The sequence below is a fragment of the Sorex araneus genome, chromosome 1 (assembly GCF_027595985.1).
Source record: "Sorex araneus isolate mSorAra2 chromosome 1, mSorAra2.pri, whole genome shotgun sequence".
Lineage (NCBI taxonomy): Eukaryota > Metazoa > Chordata > Mammalia > Eulipotyphla > Soricidae > Sorex > Sorex araneus.
In genome coordinates this window covers 382624734-382644853 of record NC_073302.1, presented here as the reverse complement: position 1 = coordinate 382644853, position 20120 = coordinate 382624734, and the positions used below count along the sequence as shown (strand labels likewise).

The following is a 20120-nucleotide window of genomic DNA, read 5'->3' as shown; positions in this document are numbered from 1 at the left end:
TTGACTATGTAGAAACAAATACAAAGGTTTTTAAATTCAGGTGGTGGAATAAGGTATGGGGGGTATGGTGTTCCACATGAATGGAATTCACTTTTGAGCTTTTTCTCCAGTGCTTACATGGTTTCTTTTTACCTTTTCCTCTATTCTTGAGTTTCCTCCACTCTATTTCTACCTTCATAAAACTAGTAATATATTGGAGAAAGATTATCCGGAATTGTAGTAGTCTGAAGTACTCCTTTTGTTTTTTTGTTTTGGGCCACACCTGAGGGTGCTCAGGGCTTTATCCTGGCTCTGAGTTTAGGCTTCACTCCTGATGGTGCTTGGACAATCATATTGGATGATGGGAATGGAGCCTGCTTCAGCCACATGCCAGGCAAGACCCTACCTGCTGTAGCTGCTCAGGCCCAAGTACTCTTGAAGTCCTTATTATACTGATTTTTGGGTTTGTAGTGTTTCACCAGGAGAGCACATCAGATTCCTGACTAGGAATCTTTAACCATGAAATTTCAACAACAGAAGGAAGTTGAAACAGACTGAGAAACACCCTCCTCCCCCCAGAACACCCCTTAAAACTGCTATAGGAGAAAATGGTTCCTTGACCTACTTAATTGGACTCTATTTCAGCAGCCATCTCCTGTAATTCTCTTGAGTTGTGACAATTTCCTAGGACTTACTTCCGTGAACAGGTATCTTGGAGTAGTTAAAATTTGGTATGTTCTAGCCACTTCTTACAAAGATGTGTATATTAAACCTAACAGTGAAACTTGTGTCTGTGTAACTAATACAGCAAAGTGGGAATTATCCATTTCCAGGTTGTACTGTGTATATATATATATATATATGTATATATGTATATACACACATTATATGTTACTATTTTAATAAGGTTTTACACACTAAATGTAATATGTTATATAATTGCGTAAATGTTATAGTTACTATATTGCTGTAAAATGTTTGTTATAATATATCCTAGTGCCATATGAATAACTTATTTAATAGACCTCTATTATAAGTATGCAAATGAAAAAATTACTTTCTTAGCAACAAGTTTCCATAGTCAATAAACACTTAAATATTTGTATCTAAAGTTTCTCATCAGTATTTTAGATGTTTTCCCTTAAACAAAGCAGTCTTTACTTTTATGAAATCATTTTTCTGTTTAAATATATAGTACATTGAGTCTGTAATCAAATTAAAGGTCTGTAATCTACCTTAGGCAACCTGCAAGCTATGTGAGTGAGGTAATTCACTCTCCCTTCCAATGATGAGGAATTGTTTTCCTGTGCTACTATGTAATTTGCTTTGCAACAATTATTGCTATTTGTAACCAGACCTTGTGATCACAAGACACATGTAGCTGAATTTAGAATTCTCTGTGTTGAGTACACAGAAGGGAACATGGCTCTTTGTAAATGTCACTGGTTTAATGATTTCAACTCATAAAAAAATTTAAAAGTTCAAATAAATCTATCCAAATCATTTCTGAATTGTACTTTAGATAAATACCTCAAAGCGTTCTCTTACTGCAAATGACTGTCTTTATGTATTATTTTATTTTCTCCAATTTCTGTAATTTCCTAACCTCATTTCCAATGAGCTAATTTATCAGATGATATCTCTAGAGAGTCTAATTTTTTAATTTTAAAAATCAAATGTCATGTTTCAGACCTAAAGGCATATGGTGCCTCATGATCTTTTCCAGACCCTTAAGAATTCATATGTGTATGGTATCTTAACTGATAATTACAGATGAAATTTACAAGTATTTCTTGGGCTTTTATATCTAGTTTGTCCTGCTTTTTCCTTAGGAACTAGAAGAGTCAACCTTGAATTACAGATTAAACAAGGATGAAATTTTTCTTCTTTAAACAGTCTTAGATATATACCTTGAGTTTATATTTACTTATAGTGTATGCTTCCTCTATTGCCTAAAATCTGTTCTTAAATTTGCTCCTCAAAAGATGTTGGTTTTAAGATAAGAAAATATTCATTGACAACCAAAAATAAAAATAAGATTAAAAGTATTAAGCCAAAAAAAATATAGGAAAAGGAGAAAATATAGAAGGTATTTATCTTGAAGTGTTACTTTAAATAATTTCCTAGCAAAAGACAAAACAGGTCAGGGGCGGAGGGATAGTATAGTGGGTAGACCACATGACTTGCATGTGGCCAACCCAGGTTTGATCCCCAGCACCCTATATAGTTCCCAAGCCCAACAGGAGTGATCCCTACATGCAGAGCCAGGAATCAACCCTGAGCACTGCCAAGTGTGGCCCCAAAACAAAACAGCAACAGCAAAAAGATAAAGCAGTTATTACTGCCATTTTTAGAAGAGTTTTCCTATTAAAATTACAGTAACCCACTGATGGTTCTATTTTCTCACTACTGGTAGATTTGAGAAATTCACTAAGCTTGTGACATGCCTGAACACCTAGCTTTGCAGCTATCTCAAATTATTATTTTAAACAAGTGGGCATAAATAAAAAACATGTCCATAGTGATTTTCATGACAATCATAATGCTGTTAATGAAAGAAATTGCCCAGTGGGTTCTTTTAAGTTACCAGATTCTAAAAGAAAAAGAAGTCTACAAATTCTTCACATTTGGAGGCAATAACTTCTAATTTCTAGCTCTTCCCTTGATCCATATAGTATGTTCATCTGGAAAACATTTAGTCATTTCTGAGGTTCTAAAGTAAAGCAACTCCTGGTCCACTGTCTGCCTCTCATAAAAGGTCACATACATGACCAACTGGGGCATAGTATTTCTGAGCCATATGGAAGAAATAATTGACTAAATAGGATCCTGATAACTTATTGAAAGAATAGATGCATCTCTTTAAAAAGTTTTTCTCATGAGGCCCAGTATTTTGATAAAAACTTTTACAAACTACTCAAAAGAAAAATTACAAAATATTTGAGTAGAATGCAGTGCTTTCTGATTTCATATAGGGTTCTGCTAAATTTGACATAATTTAGCTTTAAGTGATCATTTTAAGCAAAGGTCGAATTAATGAAAATAATTAAGATCTAAATTTTATTTCCTAGGTAGGATAAAAATAAGATTATATTATCTAAATTTTAATTATTCAGGAGAATTTCTCTTATGATTTAAGAATCAGGATGTCAAAATGCTAGGATGTCAAAAATCTTAGTGAAATCATTAGTTCATTATTAAATAAAAGTTATTACTATAACTTTTGGTGAGAGGTTCTTGCAGGGTAAATAATTGGTTTATTTTCCTGGGTATATTTCAAGGTATTGTGAGAAATGAATGTTCTTTTGAAAAAGAGAATTAAGTGGGTAATAGTGTCATCTATAGCATTTCCCCCAAACAATTACGATGTTCTTATGTTTTCTTTCTTCTAACTATGGCACTCACTTATTTTGAGAAGTGTCAGGAATTTTTCTAAGTTTTACACCTTCAATAATGCATAGTAGAGAGGATATTTTTTATTATGTGAAAATCAAAGCTATTTCAATGTGAAGCTTAAGAACAGGAAAATACAGTGCAGTATCCTACTTTTGTAATATGTGAAGAAAAACAATGGCATGCTAATGACAAATTTAATCTTTGCAATCAAGATGAATGTCTTATGCTATAAATTGTTCATAGTCTACACCTCTGGTCTTAATTAGCCATCTCAAAACCTCATGTTGAAGGTCAACTGGGGTCATAAAGAACATAAATGGCTTACCTCAAACCAATGTCACAATTACAATGTAAGTTAAAACATATGCTTTTTCAGTGCTCTGAATCCGGCATCATCTTCTAGAAAAGCAAACCTGTGGTAACAGTTGTTCATTTTCTTTTAATAATAGATCAGTCAAATGTGACTAAATTAAGGGAGAAAACCAAATTAAAATTTTGTCTAATGAAAACCACAGAATTTAGTTTTTAATACTGCACCTAATTATGATAAATTTCTTTTAAACATGAGATCAGTTAAATTATTAATTCAGCTAAGAACTATTCAGTGATATGTCAAAAATTGATAGTTTAGATTTCAGAGGACAGATATATTTTTATGTATACTTTAATATTAGCTCAGGGCTTTAACACAAATATGTTGAGTGACTTAAAACTGAAGTTGCTTACATTGTAGTCGAAGGCCATGTGGGGGAAGGGAGTTGCGGGCTGAATGAGGGCTAGAGACTGAGCACAGCGGCCACTCAACACCTTTATTGCAAACCACAACAGCTAATTAGAGAGAGAAAACAGAAGGGAATGCCTTGCCACAGTGGCAGGGTGGGGTGGGGGGGAGATGGGATTGGGGAGGGTGGGAGGGACACTGGGTTTACGGGTGGTGGAGAATGGGCACTGGTGAAGGGATGGGTTCCCAAACTTTGTATGAGGGAAGTATAAGCACAAAAGTGTATAAATCTGTAACTGTACCCTCACGGTGATTCTCTAATTAAAAATAAATAAATTAAAAAAAAAATAACTTGGAATCAACCTAAATGAGTATGGATAGATGACGGGAAAAAGAAGCTGTGGTGTTCATATGTAATGGGTAATGGAAAATACCCTTTAAAAAGATGAAATTGGCACCATTGGAACTAAATGGATTATGCATCTTGAGGTGATTATGCTAAGTGGAATAAGTAAGAACGTGAAAGACAATCGTATGGTATCACTCATATGTCAAATATGAAGAATTAAAAGAAAAAGAATATGTGAAAAAAAAAACAAAAACAAAAAACTGAAGTTGCTTTTTAAAAAGAATCTCAAAATTCTCTCAGTATTAATATTAGTTTACCATTAAATTTTTTGGGGGGAGGGGCACAACTGATGATGCTCAGGGAATCCTCCTGGCAGTGCTCAGCGTACCATATCGGGGTTCCAGAATTGAACCCAGGTTGACTGTGTGCAAGGCATTATGTGCTGTATTCTCTCCTTGGTTCCTGCTAGTTTACCATAAAAAGCATGTAACATCCTATGAAGAGATGCTTTTGGAGTTGTTTTCTCATCAGATTCATATAAAAATGTTTGAAGGACATTTACTAAATTGCTACTATTTTATTCCTTAATTATATTCTTTTTCTTTTAGAATATAATATTAAAACATTTTTATAATGAATTTAAGGCATTTAAAATTCTATAGCCTGTTGCTTCTTCCCTTTCCTGCCCTCCACCCCCTGCAGCTGAATTTACTGCCTAATTGTATTTCCTATTAAATGGGTGTTTTTGTAGTTATATTCTTTATCAGTGTTTACATTTTGACTTGTGTAGCCTAATTCACTTAGAAGCAGCTATGTTTTATCCTGTCCTTCAGTTATTCCTTGAGGTTTCAAGATTATTAACTGCTCCTTGAAACTACTTGCTCTCATGATACTTTTGGTTATTAAATATTTATTGATGCTAACTGGATGCCAGCCACCATCTGGATTTTTCTCCTGACTTCAGTCCTATCTTTACTCCTGCTTTATAAACGTGCAGTCCCCTATGTTCTGTCATCGTTTCTATTGTTTTCCTCCTGTTTGTTTTTTCCTTGATTTAGGACCACAAAAGTTTACTAAAACTTGCAGTGAGCTGGACTTCAGAATTCTTGGATATATTAGTACAGTCTTAGAATGTATTCTAATCTATGTTAATGTCTTTGCAGTGAAGCATCTGAGTGTTTACAGAATATAGGGTAAACACCTTAAGTATCTTCACAATTCTTAATCAGGTTTTGTTATCAAATAAATCTTTCCCCCAAATATAGGAAAAAGTTTTTGGTTTTTAGATTGCAGGAGGGGGATGACAGACCTCTTAATTTTTTTTTGGGGGGGGGAGGAGTGAGGGACTTAGGGTCAGACTGTGCTGTGCTCAGGGTTTACTCCTGGCTCTGTGTTCAGCGATCATTCCTGGTGGGGCTCAGAAGATCCTATATAGTGCCAGGGATTGAACCTGGGGTGATGATGTGCAAGGCAGGTGCATTACCCTCTCTGTATTACTGGTCTGGTCCTAAATTCCACTTTATTTTACAGAGATTGCCTCTCAAATCTGTCTGGTCCTGTATTTCTAGGCCTGCCATATAATAGGTGTGGTCCTGTGACAGTTTAGTTCTACGGCATAAGTTGAAAAGATGTATATTTAGCCATTGCAATATCTCTGGAAAGGCACCAAGTAATTTACCTTTTGTGTAAAGTTTTAAGATTCTATAATTAGAAGAAAATCAGCATTAAGTATATAAAGGAATATAAAATTATGTGGCTAACTTTACGGCTAGTAATACTGATACCAGGCTGTGCATGCCAGGGATCAAACTTGGGACCTCATATGTTCTACCACTTGAGCCACATTCCTGGCTCCAAATGTAGAATTTTCTAAAAACGGATTTTGCATTTTTGGACCATACCCAGCTTTGCTCAGGAATTACTCCTGGAGGTGTCCAGGGTACCACATGTAGTGCCAGGAATCAAATGTTTACTGTGTGCAAGGAAAGCACCTTAATCCTGGTACTCTCTACAGTCCCAAATATTCAAATTGTTATTGGGCCACATTGGTGGTGCTCAGGGCTTCGTCCTGGCTCTGAGGTCAGAGATCATTACTGACAATGCTTGGGGGACTATGTGGGGATCAAACCTTATTTTAGGGTTGGCTCCATGTAAGACAAGCATCCTTTCCACTGTACTATCCCTCTGACTTCCAAATATTCAAATTTCAAACCCTGAAAAAAGGTACTGCATTGATTAATTTTGTCTTTGAAAGAGATTAGAATTTAGTTCTGTATTGATACACTATTTATACAAGTCACCCATCCTTCATTTATAAACCCTCTTTTTTGAGAAGTGATTCAAGTAGGTCTCACTAATTAGAGGTTTTAAGGGTCCTAAATTTTTTTTGGTAATTTTATTGAATCACTGTGAGATATGCAATTACAAAGCTGTTCATGAGTTTTAGTCCTACAATGTACCAACTCCATCCCTTCATATGAAAATTACTATGTTTTTGTAGCATCAAGTAGAAAAACGGTATAGATCATGAGGCAGCAAGTAAGCTCTTAAGGTGGCTTCATTTACATTTAGTGTAGGTCTAAATCCTGACCTTAGACAGTTATGAAATTCTAAGTTTGGGTAAAAAAATAAGAATGAAACTATTAATATGTATTTATCATTTTAACTTTTATTAATGAAGTCACTAAATTTTGGCAATTTGTTTTTACAGCTGATTTAACTATACACTGGAGAAGTATAAGTTTTTTTGAGGGCTTAAGAAAGATCTGAGTATGCCAGAGCCATTAAAAAAATGGTGTACTGGGATGAACTCTCTAATAAAGTTAGGTAAATAAAATTAAAGAGAACAGATGAAATAGTAAAGACCTCCGTAAGCTCTCCCAATGGAGATCACATGGGCCTCCTTTAATAGTCTTCAATGTAGGTCATTTGCTATCACTGCGATCAATCAGACTGTTCAACTCCCAAAGGAAAAAACTGAGGGAACTCATGGGTAATTTTCACTGCTTCGTTGTAAAGTCCAAGATCTGAAATAAACATTAGCAGACAATCAATAGTAGAAAGCTATACCACCAATTATTATCTAGAAGATATATGTACCTGTATTTTTCTGCATTTTAGAGGCAACTTATTTTCACAACCCTTTTAAATGTTGTGCACTAGTTGATCCCTCCAACCCATACACTAAAAGGTACACCGAAAGTTGTTTGCTCCATTTAAAAATTTCATGTCCATCTATGCTAAATTTCATGTATATACAAGCACCACCTAGAAACAAGACAAAAGATCTTCCCATTTTTCCTTTGGCATCAGAAGCCTATATAATTGGGAATATGGTAGGATGTGAAAAAAAAGAATGACATATATCTAGCTAAGAGTAAAATTTACCTTTCTAATCATTAAACCAAAAATACTAAAATGCTTTATTTACCAAAAGGATGGTTATCTTCTTTAAACTGGAAATAAGATGTACACATAATGGTTGCCTTGGGTGTTACTTTTCCAATTACTTCCACGATTCCAGAGATTTCTTCATCAAGCTAATAAGGAATAAAATATCAAGTTGGTATTATATTTTTAGTTAATTAGCTTGTAAAATTATTAAGGAGTTAACTAATCTCATCAATTCATGTAACAAAAATTTATAAATGTAAAAACTACTAGTCTGAAAGTGTTGAGTAATTTGTCAGCATATAAGTCCTATCACCTTTAGCAGGGGCTGGAGTGATAGCACAGCAGGTAGGGCATTTGCCTTGCATGCTGCCGACCCGGGTTCGATTCCTTGGCCCCTCTCGGAGAGCCCAGCAAGCTACCAAGAGTATCTCACCCACACAGCACAGCCTGGCAAGACACCATGGCATATTTGATATGCCAGAAACAATAACAAATCTCACAAGGGAGACGTTACTAGTGACCACTCTAGCAAATCAATGAGCAATGGGATGACAGTGACAGTGATACCTTTAGCAGAAGCCTTAGGCCTAAGGTACATTTCAATGTTTAAATTGAAGACAAAAATCAATTAATGATACTGAGAATATTCTGCAAGAAGCAATTTGTTGAGGACACTGAAAACAATCTTTTGCTCATAATTTATGAAGTGTTCTAATTGCATTAGCCAAATACATGGATTTCTCTTTATGAAAGACCAATCAGGTGTTTTAAATTATCTAAACTAACAAAATGAATGACAGCTCAAATTGTAAAAAATACTGAGAAAGGAAAAGGTGATTTAATCAAAAGATTCTTAAATGCCTTTCTGGTCTTTTAAAAGTTTTTCTAATTAATATTCCAAGGCTGGAGATGTGGCTCAGTAGAAGAACACCTGCCTTGCAATTTTAAGGTTCCTGGCTAATTTGTTATGTCCCCCAGTTCCCCGCCCCCCCCCCCCCCACACACAGAAAATCTGATAATCCAGAGTTATTTTATCTTTGTTTTGGTGCACACTGACTAGTGCTCAGGGGTTACTTCTGTCTCTGTACTCAGGGATCATTCCTGCTGCATTGAAACTGAGTCAGCCACATGTAAGGCAAGTGCCCTACCTGCTGTACTACCTTTCTGTCCCCTCCAGTTTCTAAGGAAATGAAACTTTCCCTAACATACATATGGAAGAAAAAAAAAAAGGTTTTTTTTTGTTGTTGTTATTGTTAATAAAACAGGTTTTAAGGTGTTTCATAAGGAATAAATCTGCACAAAGGTTTAAAGGACGTATTAAATATGGCTGCAGTATAAAAAGTTGTTGGTTAGAAATATAATTTAAGAAGAGAGTGAATATTTAAGGAGGGGCTTGACAGATAGTGCTGGCAATTGGAATAAGGTGCTTGACTTGAGTGTAGCTGACTTCTGTTCACTCCATGGCACTATATAAGATTCCTTGAGCTGGGAGTAGCTCCTGAGCACCACCAGGTGAGGCTCAAGCAGCTCCCTTCCCTTCCTTATAAAACTTCCCTCTAAACTTTCCTGTGTAGGTTATAAGACGGTCTTTTATACATCCACTCTAAGCAACAAAACAGACCAAAATGAACTATACAAACATACAGGTTCCATCAACTCAATGGTTCCATTTTTTCCTTCTCCATCTGAAAGAATGAACATTTTTCCAGTGGGATGAATCTAAAATAGAAAACAAAAAACTTGAAAATCTCATTAAAATAAAAATACCTAAAATTTCTCCAAGGGTAAACGTACATAGATGAGTACTATGAACAGTTGCTAAATCTGGCAGTCCTATGCTAAGAAATTAAAGGGGATCCAGATATCGAACAGTGAGATCTTCTGCGATCCTTGATTTAGATAGCACACATCCCACTGGCATGTTCTGAAAATTAGAAACGATGAGTTAAAACCAGAACTGATTATATGTGAGGCACGTGTGTGAGGAGCAATCAGACCTGGTTGGAAAGCAACCTGAGAGCAATCAGATCTGATTAGAACTACAGTTCTGCTATCTCTGCGGCCTTAGCATTTTATTTTCCCTTTTTTTGGCGGGGTGGGGGGGTGGGGCAACACCAGAGATGTTGAGGGTTTTCTGGCACAGACTTTCAGTGATGCTTGATACTTTGTTTAGCCGGAGGCTGGGATCTTAACCCGATTCCAGCATGCAAAGAGCTATCTCCCTAGTCCAGGCCTTAGCATTTTAACCACCCATCACGCTTACCCAAATTCCCTTGTCAATTTGTAAAAACATATTTCACGACTAGGTTTTGCTACTAATAAGCCTTCTAAGAGTTTTTTTTTTTCCCAAGGTTTTCTCGGTTCACTAGTTAATATTTTGGGTGCGTTTCTCTCCTGCAGGAATTTCTCACTTAACACTAGGTTAAGAGATCACTGCTGTACGCTTGATTGGAAAAGGTAGTCAAGGCATGTTTTCTTGGGAAGTGACTTTTATGGGAAAACGAGGTTTGAGGAGAAAGATTTGAAAAGTAAACAAGAAAATCAGACTAATTGTCAGTCTGGCTAAACAACAACAACAAAATGACACTGGGACACGGTTCCGTGTTTTACGGCGCGAGCTTTGCTGGCAAGAGATCCTATCGATCCCCGGTACCAGAAAATAATGGGGGACAAAAAGTCAGAAGGTAGGTATGGCAGTCATATCTTCTAAGTTCATTTACGCAAACACAACGGAAGGCGGTGCGCTGGAATTTAGAATGGAGAGCGTTCCAACGTACCTCGATTGTGTTCCATAAAAGGCGCCAGAATGGGCTTGAAATGGCTGAAAAGTGTACACAAAGTTTGCAAAACAAAGCAAGAGAGCTCAGAGGCGGCTTTCTGCCTGCATTCTCGCGCGGTGGCCCACTCTGCGACAGCTACCCTGAGGCTCACCGATTGCCCCACTCCCTCCTGCTACCGACCCGAGTCAAGAGCGGTGGGCGCGCGCACCTTTTCCAGCCTCCCCACGAAGCAGACCGGCCGGTCGATGTACTGAGCTAGCATGCTGGCGTTGATGCGCGACCTAGGCAATTCCATAATTTCCATCACGAAAGCCGCGCAGGACCAGACGGTGGCGGGAAACTGACGCTGCGACTCAATGCGTGCGTCCCCAGGGCGGACGTCCGTGCAGATATCCGCGGAGCCAATCGGGTGTAGACCAGGACTTGCAGCGCACCAATCTAAATGCGCGGGAAAAAAAATACCCCGCTATCCCGGAAAGGGATGGAGAAAGGCGGACTGCGCCCGGAAGTGCGCGCGGCTGCTTAGAGACGGTCGGCGTCCCGGAAGTTGCCTGGGCTCCGGGGAATGGGCAGTGGAGGCGGGGTTCTGGCGGGGCGGGGCGTGAGCCGCCCTGCCAGGACTTGACCCCGGAAGAAGGGTGTCGGGCTCCGGTGCCGGTTCGGCGGGGAACTGCGGCGCACGCCTCAGGTACCTCTTCTCGCGGGAGGCGCCGAAGCTTTACGGTTTCCCCTCATTCTCAGCGACGGATGCGGAAGGGAGGGCCGGGGGGTTGGCCGTGTCCTACCGCAGCTAATCCGGGCCGCGCGGCGTCGCGATTTGGCGAAGCGATTTTGGTTTTTTCCTGTATTTTAAAAAATTTTTTTCGGCCTCCGCTCTTTCCGGTCTTGTTTTCGCAATTGCGGGATTCTTTGCTGAATATGTAGGATTTTTTTTTTTTTTGAGAACACACCTTCCTGGACTCAGGAACCGGGGCCGCCAGTGCGTTTTCATTACCTTTGTCAGGCTTTATTATTTGGTGTCAGAGGGTCGGTAATTGACCGCCTAGGGTTGCGTCACTTTCCAGCCTTCAGCTTATCCGCGGGTGCTGCCACGTCGCTCCCTTTTCTCACGCTGTCCAGCCCTGACAGTCTGGCCTCACTGCGGAATTGCGGGTTTCTCCCCATCCTCGGGGTCGGGGGGCGATTGAAGATTTGGGGAGTTGATTCGGCGGGCTTGGGGGCGGGCGGAGGGGGCGTTGGCCGTCACTGACACAGCTGAACTTGCGTCGGGGTGAAGGCCTGAGCAGGTGTGCTCCGCCGATGCGGGATTGCGCCTTTAGTGAAGGGAGACTTAATACCGCCAGTGGCGGCTGACACTCCCTTAGGACTTTCCCCGTTCATAACACTGTGCTCAAAGACTTTCATCTGCAGCGGAGATGAAAGCGTGGGAAGGTCAACTTTTCAAGGAGATTTGGGGGAGATTTTTGACTGTCGCTGGCCCGTGTGACCATGATTTTTCTTGTCTTTTGCCAGACCTAGTGCGTACTTTGATATGGGTATTTAAGGTGTGCTTTGGAAACTAAAACAAAACCAGAAACTCCTTTTGTTTTTGAACTGTTTTACGGAAAGTTGACTTTAAATTTGCCTAAAACCACCCAGTTGTCAGATGTCAATTCCTGGAACCTGGTCTTAATTCAGTCAGGCAGTTAAGTACGGACAGTTCTTTTGAGACTCCACGTTGTAATTTGAGATTAAATTTGATGTACCATAATTAAATGATAGTCTCCTTGGGTGTCTAACATTTAATATATTTGTCTTTTAATTTTACTGTCACTAAAACATGCACAAAGGATCTTATTAACAGCCACAGGTACATGTCATGTGGAGTATAACGAAGTGGCCTTTTATTTTTATTTTTTGCTTCAAGTCATAAAGTTAATTTTACTTTCCGCACCGTGCTTCAACGTCTTTTTGCACTTTAGTGATCCTTTGGGGGAACAGTTGATGTGCCTTGTACAGGGCATGACACATATATATCTTTATAATAGTTGCTTTTGTCTTATCCCCAGAGAAACCCTTGCACTATCAGAGGTTCTGATCTCCATTACATTAAAAGACCACTTTTATACAACAATAGTACTTTTTTTTAAAGGAAAATGAGTCCAGTGATTATTTAGCTTTCTATGTATCTTTTGAGAAAAGTGATACAACACATAGAGAAAAATATAAGTAGATATGAAGCGTTCAGAGAAATTGAACCAATGCTGGTCTCTCATTCAACTCAGAGAACTTTACCTGAAGTTCAGGGTTTGAACTTTTTCAGTTAAGCCCTCCTTTCCCAACCAATCAGAACTAAATACTATATTAAAATTTATATTAAGCTCCTAAACTTAAAAAATTGTGTGTGTGGGGGGTGGTGGGGGTGGCACATCTGGCAGTTATCAGAGATCAGTCTTGGTAGTGCTCAGGGGTCCTTGTGGTTGCCGGGTTCGCCTTGTGGGGTTCAGATCTGCCTTGTGCAAGCAAGTAACTTAGCCCCTGAACTATCTCTCTGGCCCACCAAACTGTATTATTCTGTATTTTTTTCCCTCCACACATAAAGGCATTCCTAAATCAAATATCAAATGTTATTTTTTCTTATTTTATAAATAAAATTTAAAAAAATGTTATCATGTATTTGGATTTGTTTTTCTTTCTTTTGGGGGTGGGGGTGGTGTGTGTGTGTGTGTGTGTGTGTGTGTGTGTGTGTGTGTGTGTGTGTGTGTGTAGAACACCCACTGGTGTTCAGGGCTTACTGCTACTGATGCTCAGGACCCTGGGGCCTTGTGAGGTCAGCTTTGTGCAAGGCCACCATCCTGCCCTTTGTACTCTCTCTCTGTCCTGAGATTAATCACATTGGCATATGTAGATAGGGCTCCTTCTTTTAATTTTGCTATTCTATTATTGACTAATGTTTTGATAGTTTGCATTTTTTTTTTTAATCTGTTGCATGGAGAGCTGACATGGATCTTCTTGAACCTGCTTTTCGGTGCACAGGTGGAAAACTTTATCAGTAGAATTTCTGGAGCATAGAGTAGGTTTGTTTAGCTTCACGGTAAAGTTAAGTATTTCCCCCACGTGGTTATCAATTTATCCTATTGCTGGGAGTATAGGAGAGTTCTGATCTTTATTTCAGCAAACGTTGGATTTTCCCTCCCTCCCCAGTTGGATAAATATTAAACCTCAGGTACCTTCTTGTGGTCTAAGTTCCCTCTTTACTAATAAGGTTGAACAACATTTTTAATATTTGTATTCATGATCTCGTAGCTTTTTTCTTAGTGACATACGAGAACTTCGTTATGCCTTTCATATTGAATGTTCTGTCATTTAGAATTGAATTATTAATGTGTGGTCCTAGATAGGTAAGTTTTTTTTCTTTCATTTGTTTTAGCATCATCTATTTACCATATTGTATTTCTGTCACTGATCTTTATTGTCACTTAAAATTTATATGCGTGTGTGTGTGTGTGTGTGTGTGTGTGTGTGTGTGTGTGTGTAGATTTCGTTGTTCCTGGGCTCAAGCTTTGTTTTAATGGTTCATAATTTCTGTCCCTGAACTTATATCCACTTCCTCAATATTATGGTCTTCTGGTAAGTTTTGATTTCAGGGGATAACTCTCTGCCTTGCTGCTTTCTTAAGAAGTGCTTAGTCTTCACTCTGCAGGTTTGCTTGTCAAGTTCTGTGAAAAAGCTGTGTGAGATGTAATCACATTTGTATTCGATCTTTGGATTAACTGGGAAAAATTCTTACCTTTAACTATTGTGTTTTTGTTTCTTTGATTTGGTGCCTACACCTGAGGGTTCTCAGAGGCTCCTCCTAACTCTTTGGGGTTGCTTTCTGCAGTGCTGAGACCATTGAGGAGGCCTAGGAGTTGAACCTCGGGTTCCCGGTGCAAAGCTTGTGCTGTTAACCTTTGCAGTGTTATCTCTGGCCTCCAGTTTTTTTCTCTACATAATTTTTTTCCATTTGGATTAGTTTTATTCCTAATTACATTATTGATTTTATGAATGTTTAAAGAATATTTTATTGCCATTTCTTTATAGAAATGATGTGACATTTTTGGTCATCTTGCTAAACTATATTTATGACAGTCTTTAAGAGTCTTTTGGATTTTTCCATTTCTCATGAATATTACAATTTTGTTTCTTAATAGCGCACATATTTCATTTTCCCTGCTTAGAGTTTCCAATACCATTTTGAATAGAAATGGTTTTAGTAAAGATGCAATTTTGCTGTGGAAGTAAAATTATCTCAGTTATGAAAATCTTAGTTGTATATGCCCAGAAACAGGTAATTCAGCATACAACTGTGTGGTAGTGCTATTAAGACATCAGGAATCCAGATTCCTTCTTTTTTTTTATTTTGGATCCTGGGATGTGAGGTCATAACCTTGGTGCTCTGGGGTTCCTTCCTATGAGGTTCCCAAACCCCCAGGCTTTGTGTAATGCAGAGGATGAACCTCAGCCTCCTGTATACAAAATGTACTCTGCAGCTCTTTGAGATATCTCCCTGGCCTTTTTTTAAAAAAAATTATTCAATTTTTAATGTATTATTAAAGTTTTTTTAACTTTTTATTTTTTTATCAAGACACTAGAATTTACAAAGTTCCTCAGGGCTGAGTTTTCGGCATACTATTTTCCAGCAACAGTCCCACCACCAGTGTCAACTTCTCTAATGTCCCCAGGCCCCTCTGACTTCCTCACCTCCCAGCCTGCCTCTTTGACTTTTTAAAATTGGGTGTTTATGGTTTGGATCTCCTGCTGTCATGGTTATTGACTTTATGGTTTGGATATATAGCTGTACCACTTCATTTTTTATTGAAATCATGGTTTACTTGTAATAGGACAAGCTGGGTTCTGGAGTATCAAGTTTCCCATTTCATGCAGCAGAGAAATAGGTTGGCGGAAGGGTGTACCTCCATAGCATTCAATAGCCTGTATGCAGCTTTCCCAGGAAATTCTTCACAACTTGAAGTTTGACTTGATAAATAAAGAAATTTTCCTTTTTTCTTAGTTTGATTGAGAAACTGGGGAGATAATCCAGGGACTATTTGACTTGCTTTTCCATCCACAGCACTGCATGATCCCTCAAACACTGCCAGCACTGACCCCCAAAAAACTAGCTGGGAGTAGAATGAAGATTCCCCTCTCCTTAACCCCACCCACCAAATCAAAAAAGTCTGAATTTAGTTGTAATAAAGTCTGATCAGAAAATTTGAGGGGGGGTTAATTGAGGTGATTGAAATGAATGTATTTACTGGTGTTGAACTGTGCACACATTCCTAGGAGGAACACAACTTGATAATATTATTCTTTATTAGATATGTTCCTGGGTCTAATTTGCCATTGGTTTGTATAGGATTTTCGCATGGCTATTCATGAGTGAGACTGACCCATGATTTTTCTTTCTTGTCTCCCTATTAAGAGTCTGGTGTTAAGGTACACAAGTCTTATGACATGAGACTGTGAAAGTGGGATTACCTATCCATTGATGATTTGGTGAACTCATTCTTAAAACATTCTGGGTTGATATACTTAGATGTTGTTGTATCCTGTACTTCCATCTGCTGAAGAAAAGATCCGGGGCTTGCATGTGTGTTTCCATGTACCTTTGGTGGCATCTCAGAGAACAGCCTGGGCAGGTCCCTAGTGAAGGGAAGATGTGGACTGATTGCAGCCTGTGGGTTGCAGCAACTTCTGTCTTCTTAACAGACCTCGGAATTTCCATTAGAACAGAAATGTCCCATTCTTCTCGAAGGGAAGTTAGTATTCAGTGGGTCATGAGGACTTTATTCTCTGGTTTCACTAGTCAATCTTACTTGACCTTTGTACTGGATGTCCCATGATTTTATTTTTGTTGGTTTGACCTGCACACTTTTCTTTCTTCATATATTTTGGGCATGTCTTTGGCAAACTGTGCATATAGCTGTAGATTTGGTTTTCCTGTCTTTTGTATATTTACGTTGATTGTGCTTACATGTTTGGATTCATTTCTGTAGCAATATCACGTTTCCTGTATGCTCTAATTTTTGTTGTTTTATCCCCTTTTGCATTCTTTTAAAATTATTAATAATGAGAACTTAATTTTTCATCTAAATAGTGCTCTACACCCAATCAGTGTCATACAGAAGCCACATATTTTTCTCAGCTTTGGGTTTCATTTTTTTTTTTTTTTTTTTTGCTTTTTGGTTCACACCCAACGATGCTCAGGGGTTACTCCTGGCTTTGCACTCAGGAATTACTCCTGGCGGTGCTTGGGGGACCATATGGGATGTCGGGGATTGAACCCGAGTCGGCCGCGTGCAAGGCAAACGCCCTACCCGCTGTGCTATCGCTCCGGCCCCTGGGTTTCATTTTCATGAGGAGGAGAAAGGAGCAAGGGGGTGGGTGAACAGAGAACATTTAGAGTCTCCCAAATTATGAGACCCATAGTGGAAAGATGAACTGAGGTGGCTAGGCTGATTCAATGAAAGGTCCCAGGATTATTTTTTTTCTACTGATTTTTATATTCTAATGAAAGTGGATGTGTACAGTTGCTTTGCACAGGATGTTCAATAATGTCAGTGGCCTTTTCTGGCCTTTTCTCCACAAGTTGGACCTAGATATTATCATCCTTCCCTTTCCCCTTCCTGAGAATGAAGCTCATTTAGAAAACTTGGGAACAACAGTGCAGTGCTGTTTGTGTAATGTCATTGATTAGTTCAATTTCAGGTTTCCCCATCATCAAATGTCTGTTATGCAAGGGACGGGCTGAGAGGAGATTTCCTCAGTTGTTTCCCTGGAGCCAAACTGGCTCGTTCCACAAGAGTTCAGGTGGAGGTCTCCTCCAGGTGCAACTCCAGTACACAGTACTCTATTTTTTTGGTGATGATAATAATTGTAGGGAAGAAATGAACATAAATGCTGGTTTCTAGGTCTGTCTTCAGGAAATCAGCACCTTAGCTATGCTCAATATCTTGGAAATTTTATCATTCACAGCTAGAACTTGGGCCCCTTTCTGAAGTCCTGCTTGATGTGCCTCAGACTTAGTAATCACCTAGGCAGTGGAGATGCCAAGATGACAGGCCTTTTCTTCTTGGATGTTAAATCCTGACTGAGTTGCAGGGTGCTTTTTCTTTTTTTAAACCACACATGAGATGTGAGGCACAGAGTTACAAAACTGCTCAGGTCCCATTTCAGTCTTACACCCACCAGTGTACATTTCCCACCAATTCCCCTCCCACCGCCCTCCCCACAGCCTATCTATGAGCCAGGCACGCTCTCTCTCTCTCTGAGAGAGATGATACCTCTGCTGGTGACATTCTCAGAGCCAAAAGCAGGAAAACCACTGTAGCCATCACAAGGAATCTGCCCTTTTCACTGTTAGGACCAGCAAGCAGGCCTCAGCCACCTTGGGTGCATTCACTATAAGTTCAGGATTTTTTGCCTTCTTTTGAAGGATTGTTATTTTCCTTAATTCCATTTTATTTGTTGGTATTAATAAGTTTTAATGTTTTATATGTATTTGTTGTTTGTTTGTGTAGCACATCTAGCAACATTATTCCTAGCTTGGTGCTCAGTGGACCATGTGGTGCTGGGGATTAAACCAAGGACTCTGTCATGCAGAAAATACACACTAGTATTTGAGCTCTCTCCCCAACACACACACACACACACACACACACACACACACACACAGCTCACACGAGTATTAAAGTCTAAATTGACTCTAGGTCAAAATAAGAACCTATAACACAGATTTACTTTTTCATAATTTGTGTGCTAGAAGGAATTTCTTCCTTCCTTTCTTCTTTACTCAAACTGCTCTTCCTTCTTTCCTTCTTTTTCACATCTGCCAAGATATGTGCGCTACTGCTAAGCTACATCCCTGGCCCTACAGTTTTCTATATTTGTTAAAAGATCATAAATCACACATTATAATCACTGTTTATAGTTAGTATTTACTTGAAAGTACTTGTTTATAATTTTACTATTTTTGTTTCAACTTTTTCTGGTATAATTTTTCTATTTTTAAAAATAAATATTTTAGAAAGATTTTTTGATAATCTGTGATATTGGCTATCAATTTACATACAAATCTGGTTTCCATGTACCAGGAAACAAAGATGTTTACCTTATCCTAGTTCACAAAAGATTTTTTACTATATTTCTGTACTAGCATCCTAAGTGAGCAGTCAACTTCTCTCAAAACTACTTTGATGATACTATTTTATTCATAACAGTTTACTTTAAATCATGATTTTGTTGTAAACTCTTTACCTGTCTGATTGTCAGTTTATCTTGTATTTTGAAATTTTACTGTATAAAATGCCCTGATGTGGATTTCTGTTTTATATTGGACCTTCTGAATCTGATTGCTTTTGTTTTTGTTTTTATTACTATAAGGACATTTTCAACAATGATCTCTTCACATATTTCTTCTTTCTAACTCCTCCTAGAACTCTGTCAAAAAGGACCTTCCATTAAAACTTGTATTTTCCCCTCTGAATTGTATAATTTGTACAGCAAATAGAATGTGTTATTTTAGAAATAACTTGTAAAATTATCAACTGAGTACTTAACAATTGATTTTATAGTCTACATGCAGAAAATTTTTTATGGAAGAACTTAGATGAAAGAAAATATAGTAAAGAATTTCTCTACATGAATTAAAAATTGTGACAAAAAATTGTCCTACACGGAGAAAAAGACCATCTGGAATCTTTCCTGTGCACTTTTACTTCTGTGATGTTTCTTTATGGGAACAGCTGTTAACATTGCAATTAGAGCTGTGTATTTTTTATCCTTTTAGATTTTGATAACATATTATTTGATCTGTGTATAAAAATCTGGTTTCTATGTACCAGAAGGTAAAGATAGAAGGAACTGAAGACAATTTTGGAAAAGTATGCTGTTCATAATATTTAAAAGATAATTTATTCTGATTAGCCAAATTGTCGAAATTAAATGCACAAACTCTGACATTAAACTTTTATTCTCCATATGGAAATTATTTCTCTTCTTCAGTTCATCTGGTAGTAACAAAAGAATTATTAACAGTTAAAGAGTACATAGAAGAAGAAAAGTCTTATGTGCCCTTAAGATGTTTTATGTATTTCAGTGGCTTTGACTCTTTGTGCTGAATTCTGGATAGCTTCTCTTTAACTTCCAGTATACTAATTTCTTATGCTATTGTGATTAATTTGCTTTTTAAAATTTTAAGTACCGTATTTTGTTTCTAGAAGTTCTGTTTGTTTTACAAAAATTATCAGTGTCTCTTTTTTGTCATCATTTCATTTTTTCTTTTCAATGTCTTTTTTTTCTCAATTGGTTGATGGTCAGAGAGAGATAGGACAGTGGCCTAAGGTGCTTACCTGGCATGTAGTTGACCTCAGTTGCACCTCTGGCACTGCATTTGATCTCCTAAACACTGCCAGGTGTGATCCCAGAACAGAGAGCCATGAATAAGTCCTCAGAAGTGCCAGGTGTGGCTTCAAAACCAATA

The 20120-nt window shown here is 38.2% G+C and overlaps 3 protein-coding genes across 5 annotated transcripts in view; 1 reads left to right on the top strand and 2 right to left on the bottom strand.

Moving 5' to 3' along the window:
* The window catches only part of COL28A1 (collagen type XXVIII alpha 1 chain), a 589571-nt gene that overhangs the window by 248057 nt on the left and 321394 nt on the right, over positions 1-20120 (bottom strand). The window lies entirely within an intron of this gene.
* Positions 7094-11067, bottom strand: RPA3 (replication protein A3). Its single transcript, XM_004602295.2, has 4 exons — positions 10827-11067; positions 9483-9557; positions 7876-7984; positions 7094-7471 (listed from the first exon to the last, which is right to left on the bottom strand). The coding sequence occupies exons 1-4, from the start codon at positions 10920-10922 to the stop codon at positions 7389-7391; spliced, it is 363 nt and encodes a 120-aa protein (XP_004602352.2). The 5' UTR covers positions 10923-11067; the 3' UTR covers positions 7094-7388.
* UMAD1 (UBAP1-MVB12-associated (UMA) domain containing 1) overlaps positions 11166-20120 on the top strand; it is a 243940-nt gene continuing 234985 nt past the window's right edge. The window contains exon 1 of one of the 3 annotated variants that reach the window (XM_012935961.2): positions 11166-11306. The gene's annotated coding sequence lies outside the window, so the exon portion shown is untranslated. The remainder of the gene's footprint in view (positions 11307-20120) is intronic. The other 2 variants (XM_055137147.1, XM_055137150.1) reach the window with 2 other exon arrangements.

Coding starts and splice junctions, on each gene's coding strand:
- RPA3 (XM_004602295.2), bottom strand. CDS start 10,922: ATGGAAATTATGGAATTGCCTAGGTCGCGCATCAACGCCAGCATGCTA. Junction 9,558..10,826: donor TCGTGGGGAGGCTGGAAAAG/GTGCGCGCGCCC, acceptor TTTCTATTTTAG/ATTCATCCCACTGGAAAAAT. Junction 7,985..9,482: donor CCATTGAGTTGATGGAACCT/GTATGTTTGTAT, acceptor ATTCCTTATTAG/CTTGATGAAGAAATCTCTGG.